The 27,274-nt window shown below is 42.4% G+C and overlaps 1 protein-coding gene across 1 annotated transcript in view; it reads left to right on the top strand.

Annotated features, from left to right (window-relative positions):
• The first annotated feature begins 386 nt into the window (after positions 1-386).
• Positions 387-27,274, top strand: part of LOC115109725 (transmembrane and coiled-coil domain protein 3-like) — a 42,985-nt gene continuing 16,097 nt past the window's right edge. The window contains exon 1 of the mRNA XM_029634999.2: positions 387-676. Coding sequence (XP_029490859.1) covers positions 611-676 — 66 coding nt within the window. The 5' untranslated portion in view covers positions 387-610. The remainder of the gene's footprint in view (positions 677-27,274) is intronic.

Below are 27,274 nucleotides of genomic sequence, written 5' to 3' on the forward strand. Positions count from 1 at the left end.
CTATATAGTTATGTAGTTATGCTTCACTGGATCAGTCTGAAACTTTGCACACACACTACTGCCATCTGGTGGCCAACAGCCAAACGACACCTAAAACTATCTAACCGTATGGCCCTTTCTCTTGCATTTCAAAGATGCTGCATTTTTGAAAACGCATGTTTTTGATCTAATGTGTTATATTCTCCTACATTCATTTCAAGTTTCCACAAACTTCGAAGTGTTTCCTTTCAAATGGTATCAAGAATATGCATATCCTTGCTTCAGGTACTGAGCTACAGGCAGTTAGATTTGGGTATGTCATTTTAGGCAGAAATTGAAAAGAAAGGGTGGTAACTAGTTGCGACCACTCTGCAGAGGCTAGGACTAGGTGGAGGGTGGAACGATAGTTGAACTCATCACCCTCGCGTTCGGCAGACCTTAAAGTGGGCGGTGTCGGAGTGCACGTTGTTTTCTTGTATTTTAGGTCTTGGAAAGGAGAAACGAGAGTGGTCAGCTCAGTGTGTGAAGGGTTGGTCGACATGGTGGGAGAGTACAGATGATGAAACATTGAGAACGGAACACTAGACCGATCATAGTTCCTAAAACGGACCGCGAGGCGAACACGGTGATTATGCCCAGCGCAGCAGTGAGACGTTTATCACAAGTCGAAAAATACCTCAACAGCCGGAACGATATGGTAACTTGACGACTTTTTTGTTTTCCCTTTCTTCTACTCAGCATAGTTTATGGGCTAGGCTGCTCAAACATTGGAGGCATTGTATTGAATCGTCATCATAACGGATCGAATGCCTCCGTCTGTGAACATCTGTTGTCCTACTTCTCGCTCATATCTGATCATTCACTGGGTTATGGGCTATGCGACTATTGCCCTGAATAGGGTTTAGTTGCGTTTTAAGTAACGTTACGCGATTGTATGCTACACTGTGTACACTATTGTTTGTGTTTCATACACATGTTGAGGGGGGATTGGAGGAGTCTATTCTTTATAACCGTGTTAATATTTTCAACAGATTTTAATAACACAATCATGCCGTTCAGTATTGCCTAACATACATTTGGATTATTATTTGAGCATTTCAAATAACACAATTGTGTTTAATTGGTCTTTCATAAAAAATAAATTGTTACCGTTTTTAAAAGTTGAAAGAACACAATAGAATATAAAGGATTAGCAGCTCACCACGACAACCACTCACTTGGTTTTGGTCCAACATGACTTCCTAGTGTCCAAAGCAATGTTCTGTTCTCTATTATCTGTTCTGTTCTCTTACTGTTGTTGCTGTTCCGATTGACAGCTGGATAGACCTGTTATCACTCAGATAAAAATGTTAAACATGGCTCACAGTGGGATACAGTTAGCTATTCCATGTTATTACAATGTTGCAGCTGTACAAGCATTATCGAAACCCCAGTGTACTATTGAATAACATGGACGTGTGCACATCATGTAAATGACTGGAGTACTTGATCATGTATTGATAGTTTACCCCTTTAGAGTATAAAACAACCTTATGTTTTGGCTTATGATGGGGGTTAGACAGTTTACAAGGATGGAAATATCACAGAGTGGCCCTTTAAGGAAATAGTTGTGTCACTGTTGAAAATTGTCCCCAATACTAGTCCACTGTACAAATTTAAAAACAGATTGGTCTTCTCGTAGGCCTAATGACACACACACACCGAGTGCACTAGTACAGTGACACACACACATTGGAATGCCCGTTCCCTCGAGCCTGGAGCACGGTGTGTCCCAGGGTTATGTGTGAACACTCAGTGAAAACCAAAAAAAATCACTCAACTGTCAAAGAGAGAGCATGCTGTTTCTATCTGCCTGCTGGCCGAATAACCACAAACCTTTGAGGATTAGCCAGTTTGTCTGTTGACTGACTGTTTGGCTGACTGGTTATTTCCAAGCTGTTTATCATGTTTGAACATGAGGTGGATGTCATCTTGAGCCGGTTGTTAAAGTGTCAAGTACACGTTCCTCGATTGCTGCACTCAATGCCTCACCTCTCCTTCGCAATATACACTACCGGTCAAAAGTTTTAGAACACCTACTCATTCAAGGGTTTTTCTTTATTTTTCATTATTTTCTACATTGTAGAATAATAATGAAGACATATCAAAACTATGAAAAAACACATATTGAATCATGTAGTAACCAAACAAGTGTTAAACAAATTAAAATATATTTTATATTTGAGATTCTTCAAATAGCCACCCTTTGCCTTGATGATCAATGGAAACAGCATGCACCTGAGCTCAATTTCCAGTATCATAGCAAAAGGGTCTGAATACTTATGTAAATAAGGTATTTCTGCTTTTCACTTTGTCATTATGGTATTGTGTGAAGATGGGTAATAAAAAATGTTTATTAATCCATTTTTAATTCAGGCTGTAACACAGCAAAATGTGGAATCAGTCAAGGATTATGAATACATTGTAACACCAATGTACTTAATGCATTGCACTGGGATGCAATCAGATATGTAGACATTTTAATATGTAGTTATGTTCTTGCCAATCTGACAACTTTTAATCAGGGTGCAATATGACTGAACATTGTGAAAGGTTATGGCTGTAACTCACACTGCGGTTATGCCACCTGATAATCCCCCACTGATTAAAAGTTTCACATTCACAAGCTGTCGAACCTTTTCATACTTCTTCCTTACAGGGCATTGTGCCATACAGCTCAACATTTAAAACAGTTAAAGCTCTACCAGCAGTTATACCACTTGATAATGCCACTAATTTAAGAGCTTCACATTCGTAAACTGTCTCGACTGGGTCATACTTCTTCATCTTACGTTCTTAGTTGCTTCTTTACCCTCCATTCATGGTCATCTTCCTTACCTTGCATTCATGCTTTCCTTCTTTCCATTTTTCCTTCTTTCTGCAGATAATGACTGTGCACTTTTTCCTGAAACTAACTAGATGCATAAGGGGATCAGGGGCCCTCTGTTATGCAACACTGCTCTAGCTGTAGGCTAACTGCAGTGCTGCTTAATTTACTTGCCAGCAGCATATCACTACTTTCAGTCTCTTTACAGATTTTTACAGCTTTTTCAATTTTTTACTAACGACATGCCACTAACTTTGAGTAAAGCCAGAGTGTCTATGTATGCGGATGACTCAACACTATACACGTCAGCTACTACAGTGACTGAAATGACTGCAACACTCAACAAAGAGCTGCAGTTAGTTTCAGAGTGGGTGGCAAGGAATATGTTAGCCCTAAATATTTCTAAAAGTATTGTATTTGGAACAAAACGCTCACTAAACCCTAAACCTCAACTAAATCTTTAAATAAATCATGTGGAAATTGAGCAACTTGAGATGACAAAACTGCTTTGAGTAACCCTAGATTGTAAACTGTCATGGTCAAAACATATTGATACAGTAGTAGCTAAGATGGGGAGAAGTCTGTCTATAATAAAGCGCTGCTCTGCCTTCTTAACAGCACTATCAACAAGGCAGGTCCTACAGGCCCTAGTTTTGTCTCACCTTGACTACAGTTCAGTCGTGTGGTCAGGTGCCACAAAGAAGGACTTAGGAAAATTGTAATTGACTCAGAACAGGGCAGCACGGCTGGCCCTTGGATGTACACAAAGAGCTAATATTAATAATATGCATGTCAAACTCTTCTGGCTGAAAGTGGAGGAGAGATCTTCATTTTCGCCTGTCACATTATTTTACATTATGAAGCTTACCGTAGTTCCCCAGAACAGTGTAGCCAGTAACGTGTTTGTTTGTAAATAGCACAACGGGAGAAAGTGGGAGCAGGTGAGTCCAGCAGTGTCCAGCCAGGGGTTGCATTTTATATTGAAAGTGTTGTTGTTTTTTGCTTTAATAGAGTAATGAGGGACATGCAACTATAGTTTCCCTTCACAGAAAATACATTAGTGAAACATTCAGTTTTTTTGCAAAAACGATGCATCGCCATCATATTTCTAATGTTTATCATAGAGAGAATGTAACCAGCTACATTTCCTAATGTTTTGCTGAAAGTTAATCTTGCATTTTTCTGGAGAAGTGAACCTGAAGCACAACATTTGTTTGATGCTGTGCAAAAATGACAGTAAGAAGCATTTTAGGTCTGTGTTTTGTACTTTTCTCGGTATAGCCAGCCTACCTTTCTCAGATAAAATGTGAGGTTAGCTTTTTCACACATGAGTTCCAAAAATATCTAACGGCGTGAGTTGCTTTCTGCACGTGATGTCAGAATGCATGCATGTTAACGCTGCCTGCTAATCAAATCTAGTTTTATTTGTTTAGCAGATGTTATTGCGGTCGTAGTGAAATGATTGTGCTTCTAGTTCCGACAATGCAGCAATATCTAACAAGTAATATCTAACAATTTCACAGTAAATCCCCTTACACTGTGTATAAGACAGTAGTTTTGGAATTGTTAGTTAGATTACTTGTTGGTTATTACTGCATTGTCGGAACTAGAAGCACAAGCATTTCGCTACACTCGCATTAACATCTGCTAACCATGTGTATGTGACAAATAACATTTGATTTGATTTGATATACACAAATAAGTAAAGTAAAGGAATGGAATTAAGAAAATAGAAATATATGGACGAGCAAAGTCAGAACGGCATAGACTGTGAGACAGTAGATAGTATAGTTTCAGTATATACATATGAGATGAGTAATGCAAGTTATGTAAACATTATTAAAGTGACATTTTTAAAGTGTCTAGTGTTCCATTTATTAAAGTGGCCAATGATTTCAAGTCTGTATGTAGGCTGCAGCCTCTGTACTAGTGATGGCTATTTAACAGTCTCATGGCCTTGAGATAGAAGCTGTTTTTCAGTCTCTCGGTCCCTGCTTTGATGCACCTGTACTGACCTCGCCTTCTGGATGATAGCGGGGTGAACAGGCAGTGGCTCGGGGTTGTTGTCCTTGATGATCTTTATGGCCTTCCTGTAACATCGGGTGGTGTAGGTGTCCTGGAGGGCAGGTAGTTTGCCCCCGGTGATGCGTTGTGCAGACCTCACTACCCTCTGGAGAGCCTTACGGTTGTGGGCGGAGCAGTTGCCGTACCAGGCGGTGATACAGCCCGCCAGGATGCTCTCGATTGTGCATCTGTAGATGTTTGTGAGTGCTTTTGGTGACAAGCCAAATTTCTTCAGCCTCCTGAGGTTGAAGAGGCGCTGCTGCGCCTTCTTCACGATGCGGTCTGTGTGAGTGGACCAATTCAGTTTGTCTGTGATGTGTATGCCGAGGAACTTAAAACTTGCTACCCTCTCCACTACTGTTCCATCGATGTGGATAGGGGGGTGTTCCCTCTGCTGTTTCCTGAAGTCCACAATCATCTCCTTAGTTTTGTTGACGTTGAGTGTGAGGTTATTTTCCTGACACCACACTCCGAGGTCCCTCACCTCCTCCCTGTAGGCCGTCTCGTCGTTGTTGGTAATCAAGCCTACCACTGTTGTGTCATCCGCAAACTTGATGATTGAGTTGGAGGCGTGCGTGGCCACGCAGTCGTGGGTGAACGGGGAGTACAGGAGGGCTCAGAACGCATCCTTGTGGGGCCACAGTGTTGAGGATCAGCGGGGTGGAGATGTTGTTGCCTACCCTCACCACCTGGGGGCGGCCCGTCGTGAAGTCCAGTACCCAGTTGCACAGGGCGGGGTCGAGACCCAGGGTCTCGAGCTTGATGACGAGCTTGGAGGGTACTATGGTGTTAAATACCGAGCTGTAGTCGATGAACAGCATTCTCACATAGGTATTCCTCTTGTCCAGATGGGTTAGGGCAGTGTGCAGTGTGGTTGAGATTGCATCGTCTGTGGACCTATTTGGGTGGTAAGAAAATTGGAGTGGGTCTAGGGTGTCAGGTAGGGTGGAGGTGATATGGTCCTTGACTAGTCTCTCAAAGCATTTCATGATGATGGAAGTGAGTGCTACGGGGCGGTAGTCGTTTAGCTCAGTTACCTTAGCTTTCTTGGGAACAGGAACAATGGTGGCCCTCTTTTAAGTACTTTCAAGTACTGATGCCCTTCATATAAATAACTTAAATGCGATATGTAGTTCATTCATTTGTATGGAGATTCATTTAAAGGTGGTCTATCAACTTTAGCACTGATGACTTTTCTGAAAAGTTGAGTATTGAAATCTTAGTCTCATTTTAAAATGAAGCCCTCAATGTGAACATACCATAGAATAACTACAAAAATAGAATACAATTAAATTAATTCAATTCAATCAAAACAAGCACAACTTGTACATATCAAATATGGATCAATGTGATGTGCCAATATGCATGTCCATTATGCAGGTCCCTAAGGTCAATATTACAAAACGTTCAGAAAACCATTCTCTTTGCGTTTAACACTATGATCAGCAATTCCGTTTTGAATTGCGTTAAACCCATGCTAAAGGCAAGACATGTCCTTCTGTACTGAGGTGACAGCAGTAAATAAGTAACTTGTGACCTTGTACACATTCAATCTCTGGCCTGCTTGCTGTACATGGTATTTGAAGGTTTGTTTCCGTCGTTTGTTCTCCTTTGTATCCTCAGGTTTACGTCTCCGTTTCACCTCATGCTGCAATAAAAATTGACAATGATAAATTCAGAATTGAATATACTGTAGCGCATTCAGGGTATTGCTCGATCAGGACCTCCATCTTTCACACACTCCCAACCTATACACAGAATGAGTTTGCATTGCACCATTGTGTAACACTGCACTTTTAGAGTTAACGTTAATGTACGTATCATTACAGTCAAAGTTAAACTATGCAAGTGTTCAATATAGCTATTATAATAATAGGCGTTTTGTCTTATTTCTAACCTGTTCTAAGCCGGAGAGAATCAACGCTGGTTGTTTCTCGTATGGGACAGTGTAGAAACTGTTGAACAGATGCAGCTTGCGCTCATCAGTCAACTTTCCACAATCCTTTCTGCACGTCGTGGAACATGCTCTTCCCTGCAGGATACAGTGTAATGTTACATATAACTAGCTAGCTACTGTAGCCATGTCGAATCATCCGGTGGATGGAGAAAAAGTAGCTAGCTATGTTTTCTTCTATAATCTAGCAATAACATTTGTAACGATAAAGTATAAGTTAGTAGCCAACGAACTTTAGCTAATATGTTTTCTCTATAGTTACAAATTAGACAACCCAGAACATACATGTTAGTTACTGTACTCTATAGCTAGCTAGCTTGATTGTTTGATATACGGTTCATCCACATACCTCTTTTGGTTTTTTCTTGACCCTTACGATTTGTATAGGGTTTTCTTGACCCTTACGATTTGTATAGGGTTTTCCCGCATCCCGTAAGATCTTCCTTTGCCTGTCTTTCCATTCTTTTAGTTGTGTTTTACGTTTCTTTCCCACATTTCGGCGATTTTCATCAGCAACAGAAAAGTTGTGCGCTTGTCCGTCCATTCTGAGTGGTGCACATAAACGGTTATTCTATCTTTAAATTTAAAATGATTGTTAATTAGCGCGTGGAAAGCTTGTGAAACCGGTTCACTATAGAAAAGGGTGTCCAATAATGATTTTTCATGTATATCTCTTTTTTTATTTTTTTATTTTAAATGTCACATATATGGTTCTTCGTCTGTAGGATTCAATTAGTCTTTTGCTCAGAAGCTGTACTTTCTGTGAACAAGCCGACAACGAACATCTTTGTGTCATGACTGTATTCATCTGAGTGTTATTCTGATGAAGGCCACTGTAGGCAAAAACATTGATCTTTTAACCTTGCTTGAATAAAACAAAGATTTTTCAATGGTGAGCGAACGTTGCGCCTTTTTCTTTGCAATGATGATTATATTTTTAGGTTACACCTCGACTCACGTAGGTTGATACTCCCTCCTCTTCTTTCCTTAATCTGAGCGCCGCACATTCTTTACATGCATGTAAGCCTACATGTATGTACATTTTTGTGGAAGCTCTTCGTCCCATGACAGGCCCTGTTGCCACATTTCTTGGAATAGACACTTGATCCCAATGCAAATCTGATAGGATCAAATATTCATTCAGCAGAAGTACTCCTCGTTTTGCTTTTTTCTTGTCTTTCAGGAATTCAATCAAATCTTTCATTTCAAACACTAATTTGTCAGTGCCTGTTCTCCATGTTAATCCTAGTACTTTCGAAGGAGTTTGAATTTTCGCTTACATGTTTTCCCCATTACTTTCTCCTTTTGTCCGTTCAGTTTGCATCTAGTGTGAATTTGTTTTGCATTTGCATAGTTTCAAGCTTGTGCTGTCCATGCTCTCTTTAGCCTTCATGGTTATATCAGAGGCTGTTTCTTTGTCCTCTGTTCTGCAGATGAGGTCGTCAACATGCACGCATTCCATCAGTAAAGTTACCATGTCTGTATAGACCCCCTCATACTTGTTCAGATTGTGGCTGCTAAAAGCAATGGGCTTGCAGGTGCTCTAAATGGAACCCTCGTCAAGAGTGGACATCTTGATTTCTTCATTTAACATGGGGATTTCACTTGTCCATAAGAATCTCAATACGTATCTGTCCATTTCGTTTTGTGAGATTTGCAGAAATGCTTTTGTGGTGTCTGCCATTAGCACTACTCTGTGCTGCCTGAAGTTAATTAGGATACTCAACAGGTCAGGGTTTAGATTTGAACCTGTTAGTAAGCAGTCATTTAACGAACAATGCTCATCAAACATCTTATTACAAAATCATGAGCATTAATATGGAGTTGGTCCCCCTATAACAGCCTCCACTCTTCTGGGAAGGCCACGAGCATTAGCGAGGCCGGGCACAGATGTTGGGCGATGAGGGCTGGCTCGCAGTCTGCATTCCAATTCATCCCAAAGGTGTTTGATGGGGTTGAGGTCTGAATATCAGAATGATCACTAAGCACCTGCTCTACAATATATTGGCTTATATAGTCTTGAATCACATCTGTAATGCAGAGTAACATCTTTCTCATCAGATGGTGTAATCTGTTTTCTGCAGTTACATAATTGGATTGAAGCCTCATTTGATATATCCTGTGGATGTACATCACATTCCCTTCAAACTTCTATAGTGTGTCTTGATTCAACTGTGTTGCACTCTGTTCTTTTTCCATGTGAATAGCGATAGATTCCGTTTCCCAAAATGTGCGCTATTGCTCAGAAGCGCTTGCTCTTCTCCACCACTCATGTGCATTAGGGAAAGGAAATGGAAAGGGGGATCCCTAGTGTTAGTTTAGTTCAGTTGATTAATTCAACCATTTTTAAAAACAAGCACACACATAAAAAAAGCCAAACATGCACATGAGTAAAATCATAGAGGATAACACACAAAGTCTGGGACTTATTTCCATTGTGGTCCTCTTGAAACAAGATGACTTGGCAAGATCGAACACAGTTAAACACAGTATGGCATTGAGATAATAAAACATAGTTAGTTGTACAACTGCATGCATTCAACTGAAATGTTTCTTCCACATTTAACCTGTTGCGACGAGCAATCCCGTATCCGGGAGCGAAATTATAGCCTCAAGCTCATTACCATAACGCAATGTTAACTATTCATGAAAATCACAAATGAAATGAAATAAATATATTGGCTCACAAGCTTAGCCTTTTGTTAACAACACTGTCATCTCAGATTTTCAAAAAATGCTTTTCAACCATAGCTACACAAGCATTTGTGTAAGAGTATTGATAGCCTAGCATTGCATTAAGCCTAGCATTCAGCATGCAACATTTTCCACAAAAAAACATAAAAGCATTCAAATAAAATCATTTACCTTTGAAGAACTTCAGATGTTTTCAATGAGGAGACTCTGTTAGATAGCAAATGTTCCGTTTTTACAAAAAATATTATTTGTGTCGACTAATCGCTCCGTTTTGTTCATCGCCTTTGGGTAAGGAAAAAAAAAAGTCATTAAAACGCAAACTTTTTTCCAGATTAACTCCATAATATCGACAGAAACATGGCAAACGATGTTTAGAATCAATCCTCAAGGTTTTTTTCACATATCTATTGACGATAAAATCCATCGTGGCAGTTTACTTTCAAATCTGAAGAAATGGAACGCGCATGGACTTACTGATTACGCACGCGGGACACCAGGTAAATGTAGTCTCTTATGGTCAATCTTCCAATGATATGCCTACAAACACGTCACAATGCTGCAGACACCTCGGGGAATATACAGAAAGCGCAGGCTCATTCCTGGCGCATTCACAGCCATATAAGGAGACATTGGAACACAGCGCCTTCAGAATCCGGGGCATTTCCTGTATGAAACATCATCTTGGTTTCGCCTGTTGCATTAGTTCTGGGGCACGCACAGATAATATCTTTGCAGTTTTGGAGACGTCAGAGTTGTGTCTTTCCAAGGCTGTCAATTCCATGCATAGTCGAGCATCTTTTCGTGACAAAATATTGAGCTTAAAACGGGCACGTCTTTTTATCCAATAATGACGCCCCTATAGGTTCAAGAGGTTAAGAGGTTTTTAGGTTGTAGTTATTATAGGAATTATGACCCGTCGACTATTTCTCTCTATACCATTTGTTTTTCATATATCTTTGACTATTGGTTGTTCTAATAGGCACTTTAGTATTGCCAGCCTAATCTCAGGAGTTGATAGGCTTAAAGTCATAAACAGCACTGTGAATCATGCATTGCTAAGAGCTGCTGGCAAACGCAGTAAAGTTTGAATGAATGCTTACAAGCCTGCTGCTGCCTACCACCTCTGTCAGACTGCTATATCAAATCATAGACTTAATTATAATATAATAAACACAGAAATACGAGCCTTTGGTCATTGATATGGTAAAATCCGGAAACTGTCATTTCGAAAACAAAACGTTTATTCTTTCAGTGAAATCCGGAACCGTTCTGTATTTTATCGAACGGGTGGCAACCCCGAGTCTAAATATTGCTGTTACATTGCACAACCTTCATTATAATGTCATAATTATGTACAATTCTGGCAAATTAGTTCGCATCGAGCCTGTTGGCCCAAACTGTTGCATATACTCTGACTCTGTGTGCAATGAACTCAAGAGAAGTGACACAATTACCCTAGTTAATATTGCCTGCTAACTAAATATGCAGGTTTAAAAAATATATACTTCTGTGTATTGATTTTAAGAAAGGCATTGATGTTTATGGTTGGGTACATTCGTGCAACGATAGCATTTTTCGCGAATGTGTTTCTGTTAAATCATCCCCCGTTTGGCGAAGTGGGCTGTGATTCGATGATAAATTAACAGGCACCTTATTGATTATATGCAACGCAGGACAAGCTAGTTAACCTAGTAATATCATCAACTATGTGTAGTTAAGTAGTGAATATGTGAAGATTGATTGTTTTTTATAAGATAAGTTTAATGCTAGCTAGCAACTTACCATGGCTCCTTGCTGCACTCGCGTAACAGGTGGTCAGCCTGCCACGTAGTTTACTCGTGGAATGCAATGTAATCGGCCATAATCGGCATCCAAAAATGCCGATTACCGATTGTTATAAAAACTTGAAATTGGCCCATATTAAATCGGCCATGCCGATCTTGTGAACAAGTGAGCTCTTCAGGGATAATTTCTATTAGTATTGGAAATAGTAAATTACCTCTACAACCCCCATTGAGTCAAGATTATGTTTTTGGATTTCAATGTTTGTTGCTTTCTTTGCTGAAGTCAAGTTCAAGAGCTTGTTCATTAATGACTAGATTTTTACGTCCAAATCGATTCATTAGCATGACATTTTATTTTTTTTACCCCCCTTTTCCCCCCAATTTTTGATCTTGTCTAATCTCTGCAACTCCCCAATGGGCTTGGGAGAGGCAAATGTGGAGTCATGCGTCCTCTGAAACATGACCCACCTAACCACGCTCCTTAACACCCGCCAGCTTAACCCAGAAGCCAGCTGCACCAATGTGTCAGAGGAAAACTGTTCAACTGGCGACCGGGGTCAACCTTCAGGCACCCGGCCTGCCACAAAGAGTCGCTAGGGCGAGATGAACCAAGTAAAGCCCCCCCGGCCAAATCCTCCTCTAACCCGGACGGTGCTGGGCCAATTGTGCGCCGTCCTATGGGACTCCCGGGCCAAGGCCGGTTGCGGCTCAGCCCAGGAAGGAACCCGGATCTGTAGTAACGTCTCTAGCACTGCGATGCAGTGCCTTAGACCGCTGCGCCACTCGGGAGGCCCCCGTTTCATTAGCATTCTGATTGCATCGTCTTAGTTCTCATCAGATAATGCTAGGCCCACAACTACATTTGCAGCTTACCAGTTAGAAATGACTTGAGATGGGTAAACTTATCTAACTTACTGAGATTTGGGTTCTTTTCCATTTCCGTGTCATATTGACTCCAAAGCGTTTTGCATTGGCTAATGTCTTCCAATAACGTTTCAATGACCAGTTTGGGTAGTTTCACTGTGTGATTTCGCACATTGTCCAAACGATGGTAGCACTTGCATTGTCCTCAAACTGTCTGATACATGTTTTCCATACGATTATTTTGTCCATATAACCCATTGCACTGTTCACATCTTAATTCAATTTGTCAATACTTGGTCATAGTCATTCAATGTCTTCTCCCAGTACCTGATTAATTCTGATTAACAGGCGTGTCGTAGCCGTCCTAGTCATTCCTCAAATCCATTTCAATTGTGCAAGTTGCTCAGCTATGGTTTCTCCTGGTTAACTCCACGTTTCCAATATAATCCTCATTATCCCTTTTGTAATTTTCTTTGAGGAATCCTTTCATTCCCTTCCTCTTTGGTTATGGCACCAATTTGTGGTGTATAGTCAGGAGGTATTGATTCAGTGGTTGCAGTTTAATTAAATACAGGATTCTAAAACTTTGGGGAAAGGGCAATGGGAACAAAATCAAATCATAATGGCATTGACTCGTCCTGCCGATCATCAAACATTTCGATAGCCCCACATTCCTCCTTCCCAGGTGTGCGTAATCACTCGTTATGAGCACTGCTGTGGTGCAACACAGCTAAAGAGTGGTCGGAAATAGAGGTCTTCACGGTTTCAACAGAGTGGGTCCTGGGGTACCCACAATACCTCATAATGGCCATGCTAAAACAGGTTTTTAGAAATGTTTGCAAATGTATAAATAAATAAAAACTGAAATAAAACATGTCCATTAGTATTCAGACCCTACTCAGTACTTTGTTGAAGCACCTTTGTCAGAGATTACAAGTCGAGTCTTCTTGGGTATGACGCTACAACCGTGGCACACCTGTATTTGGGGAATTTCTCTCATTCTTGTGAGCATCTGCAATCCTCTCAAGCTCTGTCAGGTCTGATGGGGAGCGTTGCTGCACAGCTATTTTCAGGTCTCTCCAGAGATGTTCGATTGGGTTCAACGCAAAGACATTCAGAGACTTGCCCCGAAGCCACTCCTGCGTTGTCTTAGCTGTGTGCTTAGGGTCGTTGTCCTGATGGAAGGTGAACCTTCGCCCCAGTCTGAGGTCCTCAGCACTCTGGAGTAGGTTTTCCTCAAGGATCTCACTGTACTTTGCTCCATTCATCTTTCCCTCGATCCTGACTAGTCTCCCAGTCCCTGCTGCTGAAAAACATCTCAACAGCATGATGCTTCACCGTAGGGTTGGTGCCAGGTTTCCTTCGGATGTGACGTTTGGAAATCAGGCCAAAGAGTTCAATCTTGGTTTAATCAAACTAGAGAATCTTATTTCTCATGGGCAGAGTCCTTTAGGAGTCTTTTGGCAAACTCCAAGTGGGCTGTCATAGGCCTTTTACTGAGGCGTGGCTTCCGTCTGGCCACTCTACCATTAAGGCCTGATTGGTGGAGTGCTGCAGAGATGGTTGTCCTTCTGGAAGGTTCTCCCATGTCCACAGAGGAACTCTGGAGCTCTATCAGAGTGACCATCAGGTTATTGGTCACCTCCCTGACCAATGAACTTCTCCCCCGATTGCTCACTTTGGCCGGGTGGCCAGCTCTAGGAAGAGTGTTGGTGGTTCCAAACTTATTCCATTTAAGAATGTGATGGAGGCCACTGTGTTATTGGAGACCTTCAATGCTGCATACATTTTTGGTACCCTTCCCCAGATCTGTGCCTCGACACAATCCGGTCTCAGAGCTCTATGGACAATTCCTTCGACCTCACGGCTTGCTTTTTGCTCTGAAAGGCACTGTCAACTGTGGGACCTTATATAGACAGGTGTGTGCCTTTCCAAATCATGTCCAATCAATCATGTCCATCTCAGGTCCAATCATCTCATGTCCAATCAATCATGTCCATCTGTACTCCAATCAAGTTGTAAAAACATCTCAAGGATGATCAATGGAAACAGGATGCACCTGAGCTCAATTTCGAGTCTCATAGCAAAGGGTCTTAATACTTTAATGTATTTCTGTTTTATATATTTTTTTAGACATTTGCAAAAATGTATTAAAACCTGTTTTCACTTTGTCATTATTGGGTATTGTGTGTAGATTGCTGAGGAAAAAATGTAATTGAATACATTTTACAATAAGGCTATAACGTAACAAAATTTGGAAAAGGGGAAGGTGTCTGAATACATTCGGAATGAACAGTGTATCCATTTCATTTTCTTCAAAAAAGAGACACCAACCTCATCTCCGAAGTGTTTACTAGAGATAGTTGACTAACCTTCTGGTTGAAAAAAATGTACTGACCCGTAAACTTTTCATTGCACAGCCAGTGTGCCCTCCTGTGGACTCTTAACCAAAATCATTTTCGGTGTCTCATAATTTGTTTTACAAATGAAACTTGTGTTTTGAGAAAGTAGATCATTTACATCAAATGTAACTATAATTTCAGTGAAGTGCAGTGTTACATAAATATATTTTTGATGTAATATATATTTTTTCAAATCAATAATTGCATATGAAAACAAGCAAATCAAACAATTACATCTCGACTTCCATCCCTATATTGTGACAGAAATCACAATAAAAATCCAGCTCCAACGCAACCTCCTGGATCCCACTGCACAGACCTGCAGTGGAACCAGTGCTGGCAGAATTCACAGTACAACCATGGCACTTCAGACTTCAGCTTGCAGGCAGATCACGCTCCCCACAGCAAGCACTGCAGGTGGCATCTTTAAAAAAAAAAATCAAAACCAAAGAAACTATCAAATTCATTAACATGGTTTGCAAATGTAGAAGTACTATAGCAACAATAGTAATTCATACAACTGAGATAGAGAAAAACAAATGAAGTACCCGAGGGTGGTGCCATGGGTGGCGAGACAGAGGTGGAGCTTTTCTCTTCCTTTTCTGTGCTTTTCTGTGCAGTTGAGAGAAAAGGCAGACAGAGCATGGTTCATGAAAACCATTTATAACTTTTGGAGGAAGCTGAAGAAGTTTTGGAGGAGGTGGACATGCCTTGTTGCTGGTGCTATAGACTGTAGATATGTAAAGAGAGAAAAAAAACTGCAGTTTTATAAAACACATAACAAAAAGTACCCATGGAGGTGGCTGTATTCAAATTGCTGGGGGCAGGTACACCAGTGCTTAGACCCGGTAGAGACGGCATTAAACGGGGCCCTTCAATAGCTGAAGGGTCAAAGGGAAGAGGCCACACTTCTTAAACCCTTCCACCACATAGCGCATGTCCTTGTAGAGCTGGTAGGGGTAGCGGAATTCTCTGGCAAATTGTGATTTGTTTACCATGTAGGAGTGGTCAAAATAGCTACTGTTCCTTGGATAATTCAGCTTTTAAAGGGCCATGGTAAGCATACGTCCAGCTGCTGCAGGACATGGGTGCAGTGTGGTGGAAGACAAAGAAGTATAACCCCTTCCCTTAGTGTAGCCGTGAGCACCTCTGGGTCCATGTGGCTCTTGTGCCCATCAAAGAGGAGAAGGAGAGGGCGCTCCTTCACTGCATGCTTAATGAAGCTCTGAAACTACTTCCTGAACAGGTCCCTGTCAATGTAGCCACTGTTGGACCATCCATACAAGGCTTGGGGGGTGCCCCCCAGTGTGTAGTGGCCGCCGGGGAAACAGTTGGGGTAGATGATAAATGGGGGGCCGTCTTACCTAGCTGCATTGAAGAAGGCCAGTACTGTTATGTGCTCCTTGATCCCCGGAGCCTGCTGGTACACTTGTTTTGCACCCCGGGAAGCCAGCAGTTTGTGCCTGCTATGGCCTCTACGAAACCCAGACTCATCACAGTTTTAGATTTGTCTGGGTTTCTTCCTCAACCCACTCTCCTCCATGTGCTTCTTATGAGAAGTGAAGAAGGTGTCCATTGTCAAATCATAGACTTAATTATAGACTTAAGGTGTCCACATTTCCCATCACCTCTTCCCCAGTGGTGGAATTGTCTCCCCTGAGTGCCGAAACCTAGAATAAAATAGAATATAAATTGTTGATCCAGGATTAAAATGTTTATTTTGGCATCACCATAAACATCCACATTTAGTGTGTTAGCAATGTGGGTGGTCCACTGCGACAACCGTGGGTCACCCGGCCTCTCAGCCTGTCTGCCGAGGTACACTATGCACCTTGGTAGATAAGAAAATAAACTGTTACTTACAGATGAAATTCACATACAGGTGATAATCTCCGAAAAACCAAAGAAGACTGTTACTCACACCTCTTGGGAGGAGGGAACGCAACACCCTGCTACACTCAACTCCCCATGGAGTGAAAGAGGTATGTGATTGTAGGTGGGGTGTTGCGTTCCCTCCTCCAAGAGCATAATGGGGGCTCATCCGGGATAATTAAATCAACCAGACCCTGCTGCTCTGAGTTCTCTGATTGGCGATTGAGGTGTGGTGGTAGGTTGTGAGTTTGGGTGTCTTGTTTAGTTTGTGTGTTCAGTAGGCTGCTGTGTACAAAATGGCTGCCTCAGCCGTCTCCAAGTTTATTGAAGCGCCCACTGTTGATCGGTTGGTGGGGTTGCGTAAAGTAGACCTTTGCGCCACAGCTGACCATTATGGACTCTTCGTCCCTGAGAAAGCCCTAAAGGCCGAGCTTTTGGTGCTAGTCAGCGAGGGTTTAGTGAGAAAATTAATTTTCTCATTGAAAGATGAGAGGGAGGCTTCAGGAGAGGAGACGGGTAGACCTTCCGATGCCAAGTCGGAGGACGGCGCGGAGGAAGGGGTTGCTCGTACCTCCTTTATATTGCCCCAATTCGACCCTTCATCTTCTGCTTCGGGTCGTTCAGACGGGACCGGTAGGCTAAAGGTGAGGCTGGCCCATTTGGAAATGGAACAAAAAGATAGTGTGTTAGACAGATGGAGTTTGATTTAGAAATGAGGAAAATGGAAATAGAAGCCGACAAGGAGGTTAGGATCCGACAACTGGAGCTAGACGCTGGCTCCAGTGCGACTCCACAACCTGCTTATCATCAAGCCCACTTCAATGTAAGTAAAACATATTGCGTTAGTCCCTCCATTTCGGGAGTCGAAAGTTGATTCCTATTTCTCTGCATTTGAACTTATGGTTGCTGCGCTGCATTGGCCACTCGAGGTTTGGCAGCTCCTGTTGCATTGTAAATCCAACAATTGTTTACAGACAGATTATTTCACTTATAATTCACTGTATCACAATTCCAGTGGGTCAGAAGTTTACATACATTAAGTTGACTGTGCCTTTAAACAGCTTGGAAAATTCCAGAAAATTATGTCATGGCTTTAGAAACTTCTGACAGACTAATTTACATAATTTGAGTCAATTGGACGTGTACCTGTGGATGTATTTCAAGGCCTACCTTCAAACTCAGTGCCTCTTTGCTTGACATCATGAGAAAATTAAAAGAAATCAGCCAAGACCTCAGAAAGAAATTGTAGACCTCCAAGTCTGGTTCATCGTTGGGAGCAATTTCCAAACGCCTGAAGAAACCAAGTTCATCTGTACAAACAATAGTACGCAAGTATAAACACCATGGGACCACGCAGCCGTCATACTGCTAAGGAAGGAGATGCGTTCTGTCTCCTAGAGATTAACGTACTTTGATGCGAACGGTGCAAATCAATCCTAGGACAACAGCAAAGGACCTTGTGAAGATGCTGGAGAAAACGGGTACGAAAGTATCTATATCCACAGTAAAACGAGTCCTATGTTGACATAACCTGAAAGGTCGCTCACCAAGAAAGAGCCACTGCTCCAAAACCGCCATAAAAAAGCCAGACTACGGTTTGCAACTGCTCAAGGGAACAAAGATCTTATCTTTTGGATGTCCTCTGGTCTGATGAAACAAAAATAGAACTGTTTGGCCATAATGACCATCGTTATGTTTGGAGGAAAAAGAGGGAGGCTTGCAAGCTGAAGAACACCATCCTAACTGTGAAGCACGGGGGTGGCAGCATCATGTTGTGGGGGTGCTTTGCTGCAGGATGGACTGGTGCACTTCCCAAAATAGATGGCATCATGAGGAGGGGAAAATTACATCTCAAGACATCAGTCAGGAAGTTAAAGCTTGGTTGCCAATGGGTCTTCCAAATGGACAATGACCCCAAGCATACTTCCAATGTTGTGGCAAAATGGCTAATTAAGGACAACAAAGTCAAGGTATTGGAATGGCCATCACAAAGCCCCGACCTCAATCCTATACAACATTGTGGACAGACCTGAAAAAGCATGTGCGAGCAAGGAGGCCTACAAACTTGACTCACTTACACCTGCTCTGTCAGGAGGAATGGGCCAAAATTCACCCAACTTATTGTGGGAAGCTTGTGGATGGCTACCTGAAATGTTTGACCCAAGTTAAACAATTTAAAGGCAATGCTACCAAATACTAATTGAGTGTTTGTGAACTTCTGACCCACTGGGAATGTGATGAAGAAAAAAAAGCAGAAATAAATCACTCTACTATTATTCTGGCATTTCACATTCTTACAATAAAGTAACTGACCTAAGACCGGGAATTTTTACTAGAATTAAATGTCTGGAATTGTGGAAAAACTGAGTTCAAATGTATTTGGCTCAGGTGTATGTAAACTTACAACTTCAACTGTAGTTAAAACAACTGTGTTTGGGGCTTATGCCTGAAGCTTATAGGCAGCGCTTCAGGAACCACAATAAAAAACCTCTCACCATACTTCTCCAACGATCCTAAGCCTTTGCAACGAAAGCCGTGAATGTTTTTGCTGTCACGAAAAGGGTCACGTGATTGCGGACTTCCCGGTTTAAAAAAAATAAACCACAACAGTCTCTGTCACCATCCCCTAAATTAAAAGGCGTGGGTTTAGTCCAGTCTTTGGCTCGTCCATTGGACCCAGTTATTGATTCAGCATTTGGGAAACCGGATCCTATCTGTGCTCCATTTATCTCTGCCGGTTGTGTTTCCTTAACTGAAGAACAAGCGGATCAAAAGCCCATACAATCTTACGAGACATCGGGGCGGCGCAGTCAGTCATCGTTACTGATGGTTTACCTTGGTCCCCTGAAACGTATTGTGGCTTCAATGTCATATTACAGGGGATAGAGACAAAAACCGTACCTGTACCATGACACTGGGTCCACTTAGTGTCAGACTTGGTATCAGGACGTTTCTGTGTTGGTGTAGTGTTTACACTGCCAGTAAAAGGAGTCACATTGCTACTAGGGAATGATATCGCTGGTGGTAAAGTCACTCCTGTGTTATAAGTAGTAGACAGCCCAGAAATCAAAACTGCATGATAAACTGCATGATAAATTGGTTCAAGCATTTCCCCATGTTTTTCCTTCTTGTGTGTTAACAAGGGCACAATCTCACAAGCTGGGAGATGTGGTGGATTTGTCTAGTTCCATTTTTGAGAATGTTGAGGTTGAAGACAATGCACCGAGTATTCCTTCTGCAAGGCCGACAGTTTTTACAAGGCAGGGGAAAGCGAAATCTTGCCCCAATCACATGGCATTCTTTTGTCTGTCACCCCCGAGAAGGTGATTGAATGTCAAAAGGGAGACACCAGTCTTCGCAAGTGTTTTGCTTCGGTAATTTTCACTGAGGAAACTAAAACTAGGGAGACCGCCTACTTTATGGAAGCAGGAATTTTGATGCGTAAATGGGCAGCTCATAACACAGTCAGTGACTGGAGTGAAGTGTGTCAAGTGGTTGCTCCTAAACCGTTCCGACAGCAGGTGCTGTCACTCACCCAAACGGGAACCGTTTGAACAAGTGATAATCGATTGTGTCGGTCCGTTGCCGAAAACCAGGTCAGGTAACCAGTTCTTACTAACAATAATGTGCAGTGCTACTCAACACCCAAAGGCTATCCCTCTCCGTACTATAACGGCTAAGACTGTGGTGGAGGCACTAGTGAAGTTCTTCTCTACGTTTTGACTCCCTAAAGTAATCCAAACTGATCAGGGAACCAACTTTATGTCAAAACAGTTCTCAAATGTGTTATAGACACTGTGTATTTCCCATCAGGTCTCCAGTCCATATCATCGTATCAAGTTTTGTAGGAGAATATTATATCTCCTAAACCCAGTAGCGCCCCTAAAAATGTGTTTTATTATGTCAGTAAGATGCGGGAGAGACTGCACGCCGCATGTGTTAGCCGCTGTCTCCTCTCCTCCTCTCAAAAACGCATGAGGTTACATTATGACATTATGAAGTTACATTGGCTGTTCTTTTGCACCAGGGGATCAAGTTTTAGTTTTGTTGCCAATCCCTGGCTCATCTCTGTCGGCACGTTTTTCTGGGCCATATCTGGTGGAAAAGATCTCAGTGACACCAATTATGTGATAAAGACCCCAGATCGTAGGTGTTCTTCCCATGTGTGTCATGTTAACATGCTGAAAGCATATGTGCGTGATTCTTCAGACAGCTCCTCAGGTAAGCCGTCTCCAGTGTGGCTGCGGTGGTGCTGAAGCCTGGCTGGGACCTAGAGGAGGATAAGGAGGACGGGTTGGAGTTACGCCATACGTTACAGCAATGTGAACGCTTATGTAATTCGGAGATGCTGAAAAAGTTACCCTCTCAAATGGAACATTTGGATAATGATCAAACTAATGATCTTATCCTATTGATAAATAGTTTTCTCAATGTGTTTCAGGACGTTCCAAGTCGCACGTCTATCTTAGAACATGACGTGGATGTGGGGAACACTGCTCCTATACGTCAGCATCCGTCCCGGGTTAACGCTAAGAAAAGGGAGGTAATAAAAAGTGAGGTAGCTTATTTATTACTGAATGACATGGTAAAACCCAATAACAGCTCCTGGAGTACCCCGTGTATTCTCGTTCCTAAGCCTGACGGTACGCCCCGCTTATGTACGGACTATTGTCGCGTAAATGCTGTTACAAAGTCTGATTCTTTTCCTCTACCTCGTTTAGATGACTGCATTGATAGAATTGGCTCTGCTGCTTACGTTAGTAAGTTCAATTTGTTAAAAGTTATTGGCAGGTGCATCTGACCTCTCGAGCTTCTGACATCTCGGCTTTCGTTATGCCTGATAACTTCGTACAATGCACTGTGATGCCCTTTGGAATGTGTAATGCACCTGTCACTTTTCAGCTTCTAGTTAACATTGTGTTTGCGGATGTGCCAAATTGCACTGCTTACCTTGACGATGTGGTGATTCATTCGTCTACTTGGTCTAATCTCGCCACCTTGAAAAGTGTGTTTCAGCAGTGAAATGTAACACCCAATCAAAATCTTGCCGCTGGGTGCGAGTGGACAATCCAGTTATGTACTACAAAATTCTCCAGACTTCCAAGGGAGGCGTGACCACGACATGATTGTGGACGTATGGCAATGCAAGACTAGTCTAGGCCTAGCCTATATTCTGACTCTTCATTTTCTGCTGTCTCAATGCAGCATTCATCCCCCTTTTTCCAGCTTTTGTTTAAAGACGTGGAATCAGTATTTCATTCATATTCAAATTTTGACGTAGACAGTGTGGAAACAGAGGATGATAAACATTTAGAGTAGAGTATTTAAACTATGAAGTGGCACTCACCCCTTTTAAAAAGTGTTTTACTTTAATTGAATCTATTAGAGATAGCAGTGGCGTAGGAAACTTCTACATTTCAACTGATGTCTCCCTTTTTCTCTGCATCCCTTAGTTAGTCTAAGTCAAATGTGTGTTGCACAATGTTAAATAACTACACAAGTGCAGTTTTGTTATTTTTTTATTTTGTGGTGTTAGTTATTCATGTTTGTCCTCTACACTATACAAGGTGTTTTATAATGAGTATGACACTGGAAATGACAGCTGTGGGATGCAGATGAGGAAGAGTGGGAAAGAGAGGGGACGGGGGATGAAGAGTCACAGATACAGCACAGATGCAGTCTGACTACATTTAGAAATGTTTTTGTGAACGAGTTTTTGAAAATCTTGTTCACATAAAAAAAACAGTGGGAGATTTTAATTTCATTCTATTACAAAATGTAACATCAGCACTGTTCTTCAAGTATATGTTTTTGTAAACATTTTTGTGGACATTTTTGAAAGTAGTCCTTGTGCATAGAGTTGGTTGTTTTAAGTATGGTTTGTTTAACTTTGCAATCAATGTTTTTTTTTGTCATATATTTTAAAGTGAAAAAATCTGTCTCGGCATCATTCCGTTGAAACCAGGAAATTGCCCCCCTCTCGTTCCGCTGCTTGCTCGCTGCACCATGTGCTGAGGAGGCTAGCCCATATTTCTGTCTCCTCTCTCTCGTTCTGTCTTTCTCTCGCTCTCTCTAGCGGGATGGCTCGGTCTCTGGTGGGGGAGTGTGTGTGTCTGTTTCTCGCTTCTCTCCTTCTCTTGTCTTCCACTGAGACTAGCAGGATGGCTCTAGCGGCGGGGGGAGTGTGGTGTGTGTCACCATGAGGATCAGCACTGGCCAGCTGCCTGGTAGCAATACCAATAAAGCACCACAGGATCCTTCCTCTCTCTCCCCCGTGTGTGTGTGTGTGTGTGTGTGTGTCTCTCTGGGGGATGCCAGCTTCGTGTGTGTGTTTTACTGAAACGTCCCCCTGGTGAGGAGCAATGGATTCACTGTGCAGCTTCTCACAGTCCGCATCGAACCACACACTACTCAATATTTATCACACAGCTCAATATGTTACCACACCCCTAGTATATGGCTTTTTCACACCATTTTTTTTGCATTACTCAATATTTGTTCCATAACTCTATCTATTACGCCCTCTGCTCAATTGACTGGTATTTTTGCTTCAATTGATAGAATCAAGAATTGTTATGCTGCTCAACTCAATAGCTTAGTCCTTAAACACATTTTTTGAAGGTGTAGGGTTGGGAAAGCATATGAATTATGAACTGCAAGTTTTTCTTCAATTCAGACAGATTCTGTGCTCTATACAGCAGTATAACTGGCCCCTCTCAATGCTCCATTGTTGTGTACATATGAGCAAAATGTTTGTTATTGCATGAAATTGGATTATAACTCAGATCATTGATCCAAGAAGGGATTCATTGTAGCACAGGATATTACAGCAATATCTTCTAGTGCTATACTGCCCCTGACCATACCCAAACAGGTTGTCTGTCAATGGACTTGAGTTGTTGTTTTTCCCCAGACCACAAAAGTGGTCCCTGATGTGATTTTCTATTTGAGTTAAAATGACACAAAAACTCACACAGACACACTCGCTACAATCTTCATTTCAGTGTGTCAGTCAAGACTAGTGCTAGGAAGGTTGTGTAGTGCTGGGTTTGGTCTGATTGACACAGCCTTGATTACAGTCACCGGATTACAATCATCACTCATGCTCACATTCTCCTGACCTCAGTGCACCCTGTCTGGCCTCAGTGCACCCTGTCTGCACATAGGCTTGTCTATCAGGTTTCAGGTAAGACCCAAATGCAGACTGTTGAAGTAACAATGTTTATTACAGCAACAGGGGCAGGCGGACGACAGGTCAAGGCAGGCAGGGGTCGATAATTCAGAGTAGTGGGCAATGGTACAGGACGGCAGGCAGGCACAGGGTCAGGAGCAGGCAGGCTCAGAGTCAGGACAGACAAGGGTCAAAAACCAGGAGGGCAAGAAACAGAGAGACTGAGGAAAAGCAGGAGCTGAGGCAAAACATTGGTTGACTTGACAAACAAGACGAACTGGCAACAGACAAACAGAGAACACAGGTATCAGTACCCAGGGGATAATGGGGAAGATAGGTGACACCTGGAGGGGGGTGGAGACAAGCACAAGGACAGGTGAAACAGATCAGGATGTGACATCTCTACTACTGACTGACACACTGAACTGAAAATTGTAGCGAGTGTGTATCTGTGTGTGTTTTTGTGTGTGTTTGTGCGTGTGCGTGTGTTTTGTGTTTGCAACATTATAATGTTTCTTCTCAGGTAAATAAGTCTGCTTCATGTTTTGTGTCCTTGCCACAATATATCCATGTATTGTGATACTGCTATTGTGATAACCCTATTGGTTAGAGTAGGGCCATGCATGGCCGGCCCCAGGCAATCCCCCTGTTTCAGCCATGATGGAAACACAAACGTCTGAGTCTTTTTAGACCAAGCACAGGTTTAAATCCCTCCAGTGGAAATGGCCCACAAGACTGGACCCAGTGAGGCCCCAACATCGCTCGCCTATCGCTGTCTGCTCCATTAGTAGAATCCTCTCCCTTCTCTGTTTCATTTCTATAAGTCCTCACCCAGGGACCTCCACTCGCTTCCCCAACTTCCCTCCTCACCAATAGTATACCTCTGCGCAGCCTTCGGGAAAAACTTAAGTGAAAATGAGAGTAGCTCCAAGGCAGATTGGGAGTACAGTCAGTACACTTTCTTATTCATTTCTAAGAGTCTTTCATCCAAAGAGAAGTACAGATTGAGAAGCAGTTTGAGAGTCAGTTGTGTAGAAACGCGAGACGAACGGCAGTGTAAGTTATAGCCGACAAGGAGCAGGTGTGCAGTAAATGTGAATGTAGCCTACTAGTTTTGTTTTTCTGATGAGTACTATTCTTTCCAAGATCACCAACTCATGTCAGGTTTTGCCCCAGCTGCAAGCCAAGAGTCATCAATATAGAAGTCATCCGAGCACCAAACCTCTCCCTTAATTTATTTATATTTCTACGTTCCACATCATGGCACCGTTCAGTACTATAACTGCAATGGCAGCTTCACGCTTCAATCTAAACCAGAAATAGCCTAAACGGGTTGTCCTCAAACTGAAGGCATAGAATCAAAGAGCTGTTGCCTCAAGCATTTTCCAGTGGTTCCAGAGCCAGACTAACATGCCGTGCATTCTGGGTAACTCTGGGGCAGAAACAGACAGGTCATTGTGTCTGTCTCTGAACTCAAAAACACCACTGGTAATCGGACCAGACACACACGCACACACTTCTCTGCACTTCCTCATCAAAGAGGACAGCTTCTCTCTCGGAGTCTGACAGAGTGTACCATTTTGAGTTTCCGAAGGATTAAAATACAGCGTTGTATTGGGGCACCATCTTAGATATTAAAATAAGATTAAACTTGTCCCACCCAGGGCCCATATGTCAGAAGACACTGATTGAGTCAGGACAGATGATCCATATGCATTAGCTTGGCCATTGGACCACAGTCCTGGACAGAGGCTGGACAATGAATTGTTCTCTGCAAAGAATGAGGCCTCTGTTTAGGGAAGCTTGACACGCAGTGAGAGGGAGAGAGGCTGGAGAAAGAGAGGGAGGCAGGGATGTGGTTGTGAAGAGAGTGTTCTGTTCAGTCTCTTGTTCTACAGTATTTATACATATACAGGAGCCACATGCTACTATAGAATGGCAGATAAAGCCTGAGTAGATGCATACGTAAGAACTAAAGGCTGCTGCAGGTAGTAGTTCTCACAGTGTATCTGTAAAATCATAATGGTTCGACCCACATCCTACCAAGATCTGTGCAGACCTACGTTATAGTCTTCATGATGTTCATAACTTCACGCTTTCTCGCTGTATCACACAGGAACCTAGTGTGTGGCATCAGGAAGGAGAGGCATCAGCTGACGCGATCTGAGAAAGATGGCATCCTAGCAGTTCCTCGTAGGCTACTCTACCCCTTTGTCTTCCAAATGATAGTTTGAACTACCACCAAGCTATTTGCACTAATAGATTAACTTTCAGTTATAGCCAACAGAAATGCAACCTTCCCCATTACGCACATGCCCCAGAAACGCTCGATAAGGCCCGCAGCATGGAATCGTGCGAGAAAGAGACTTTATCCAATTCTTTTGAAGCTGTATTGGAGAAACACTTCGCACGAGCCTCAATGCCTGCCTGGATGAGCTGAAATCTGGCCTGAATGAATACAAGAAATACATCAAAGAGCTGTGCGATGACTGTGTTTCTTTGTCCAAGCTCGTGGGAAAATCCGAGGCCACTATTACCAAACACAGAAAATCACTTGAACCCCTAGAACCCATGCTTGAACTTCTAGAATCCAATCTTTTCGAGATGGAAGATTAAAAGAAGGTTCTCTCCTTGCTCAATCAATCTAGAAGAAGGAATTGAAAAGAACAATGCTATTTCCTACTTAACAGAGTATATCCCCAAATTGTTCCCACTGCTGTCTGGTTCTCCCATAGAACTTAAAGTATGTGCTGTCACCACATAGGCATACCTCGGCCTAACAAGAAGAGGATCATGATAATGAAGCTTCTCCGGTATACTGACGCCGACCACATGGTCAAGGCTTCCAGGGATTAATCACTGGATATTGCAGCCAAGCCGTGCGCTTTGCCCATGACTTCAGTGCGCACACCAGGAGCAGACACCATTCCTGCTACCCTCTGATGAACAAGGCACGGGAGGCCGGCTACCAAGCCTTCCTCCTCTACCCAGCAACCATCAAGTTGACTCGGGCGACAGAGCAGCTAACCTTCCAGAACATTACCACGGCTGAATGCTTCATTGCATCATGGGACTCTATTGCAATGAAAATGAATTACTTAAAAATAATACAATGAGATTTTCTGGATTTTTGTGTTAGATTCCGTCTCTCACAGTTGAAGTGTACCTATGATAAAAATGACAGACCTCTACATGCTTTGTAAGTAGGAAAACCTGTAAAATCGGCAGTGTATCAAATACTTATTCTCCCCACTGTATATATATTCCAACTCAAACAAACATTACCAATCTGTTCATAATGGAACAAAGATATACCAGCATTAGATATTAACTGCAGTACCTTCTGGTCCAGTATCACATTTTCATCAAGAAACCCAAAACGCCCACTATAATTTTGCCCATGAGTTATGCGATTCCCCAAAACTTTCCAGATGAACATATGTCTGTATGCTCTGCCCCCAGGGTACTCTTGGCACATTTATTCATATGGTCTGGAAGTGCCCAGAGGTTTTCTCCTTTAGGCATTCTGTGGCTTCATCACTATCAGGCATTTTGTCTAAACCCATCCCATGTCTGCCTAATGTGCTTCTGTTTAATGACGACTCTTCACTGATCATAACATAC

The sequence above is a fragment of the Oncorhynchus nerka genome, linkage group LG25 (genome assembly GCF_034236695.1).
Source record: "Oncorhynchus nerka isolate Pitt River linkage group LG25, Oner_Uvic_2.0, whole genome shotgun sequence".
Lineage (NCBI taxonomy): Eukaryota > Metazoa > Chordata > Actinopteri > Salmoniformes > Salmonidae > Oncorhynchus > Oncorhynchus nerka.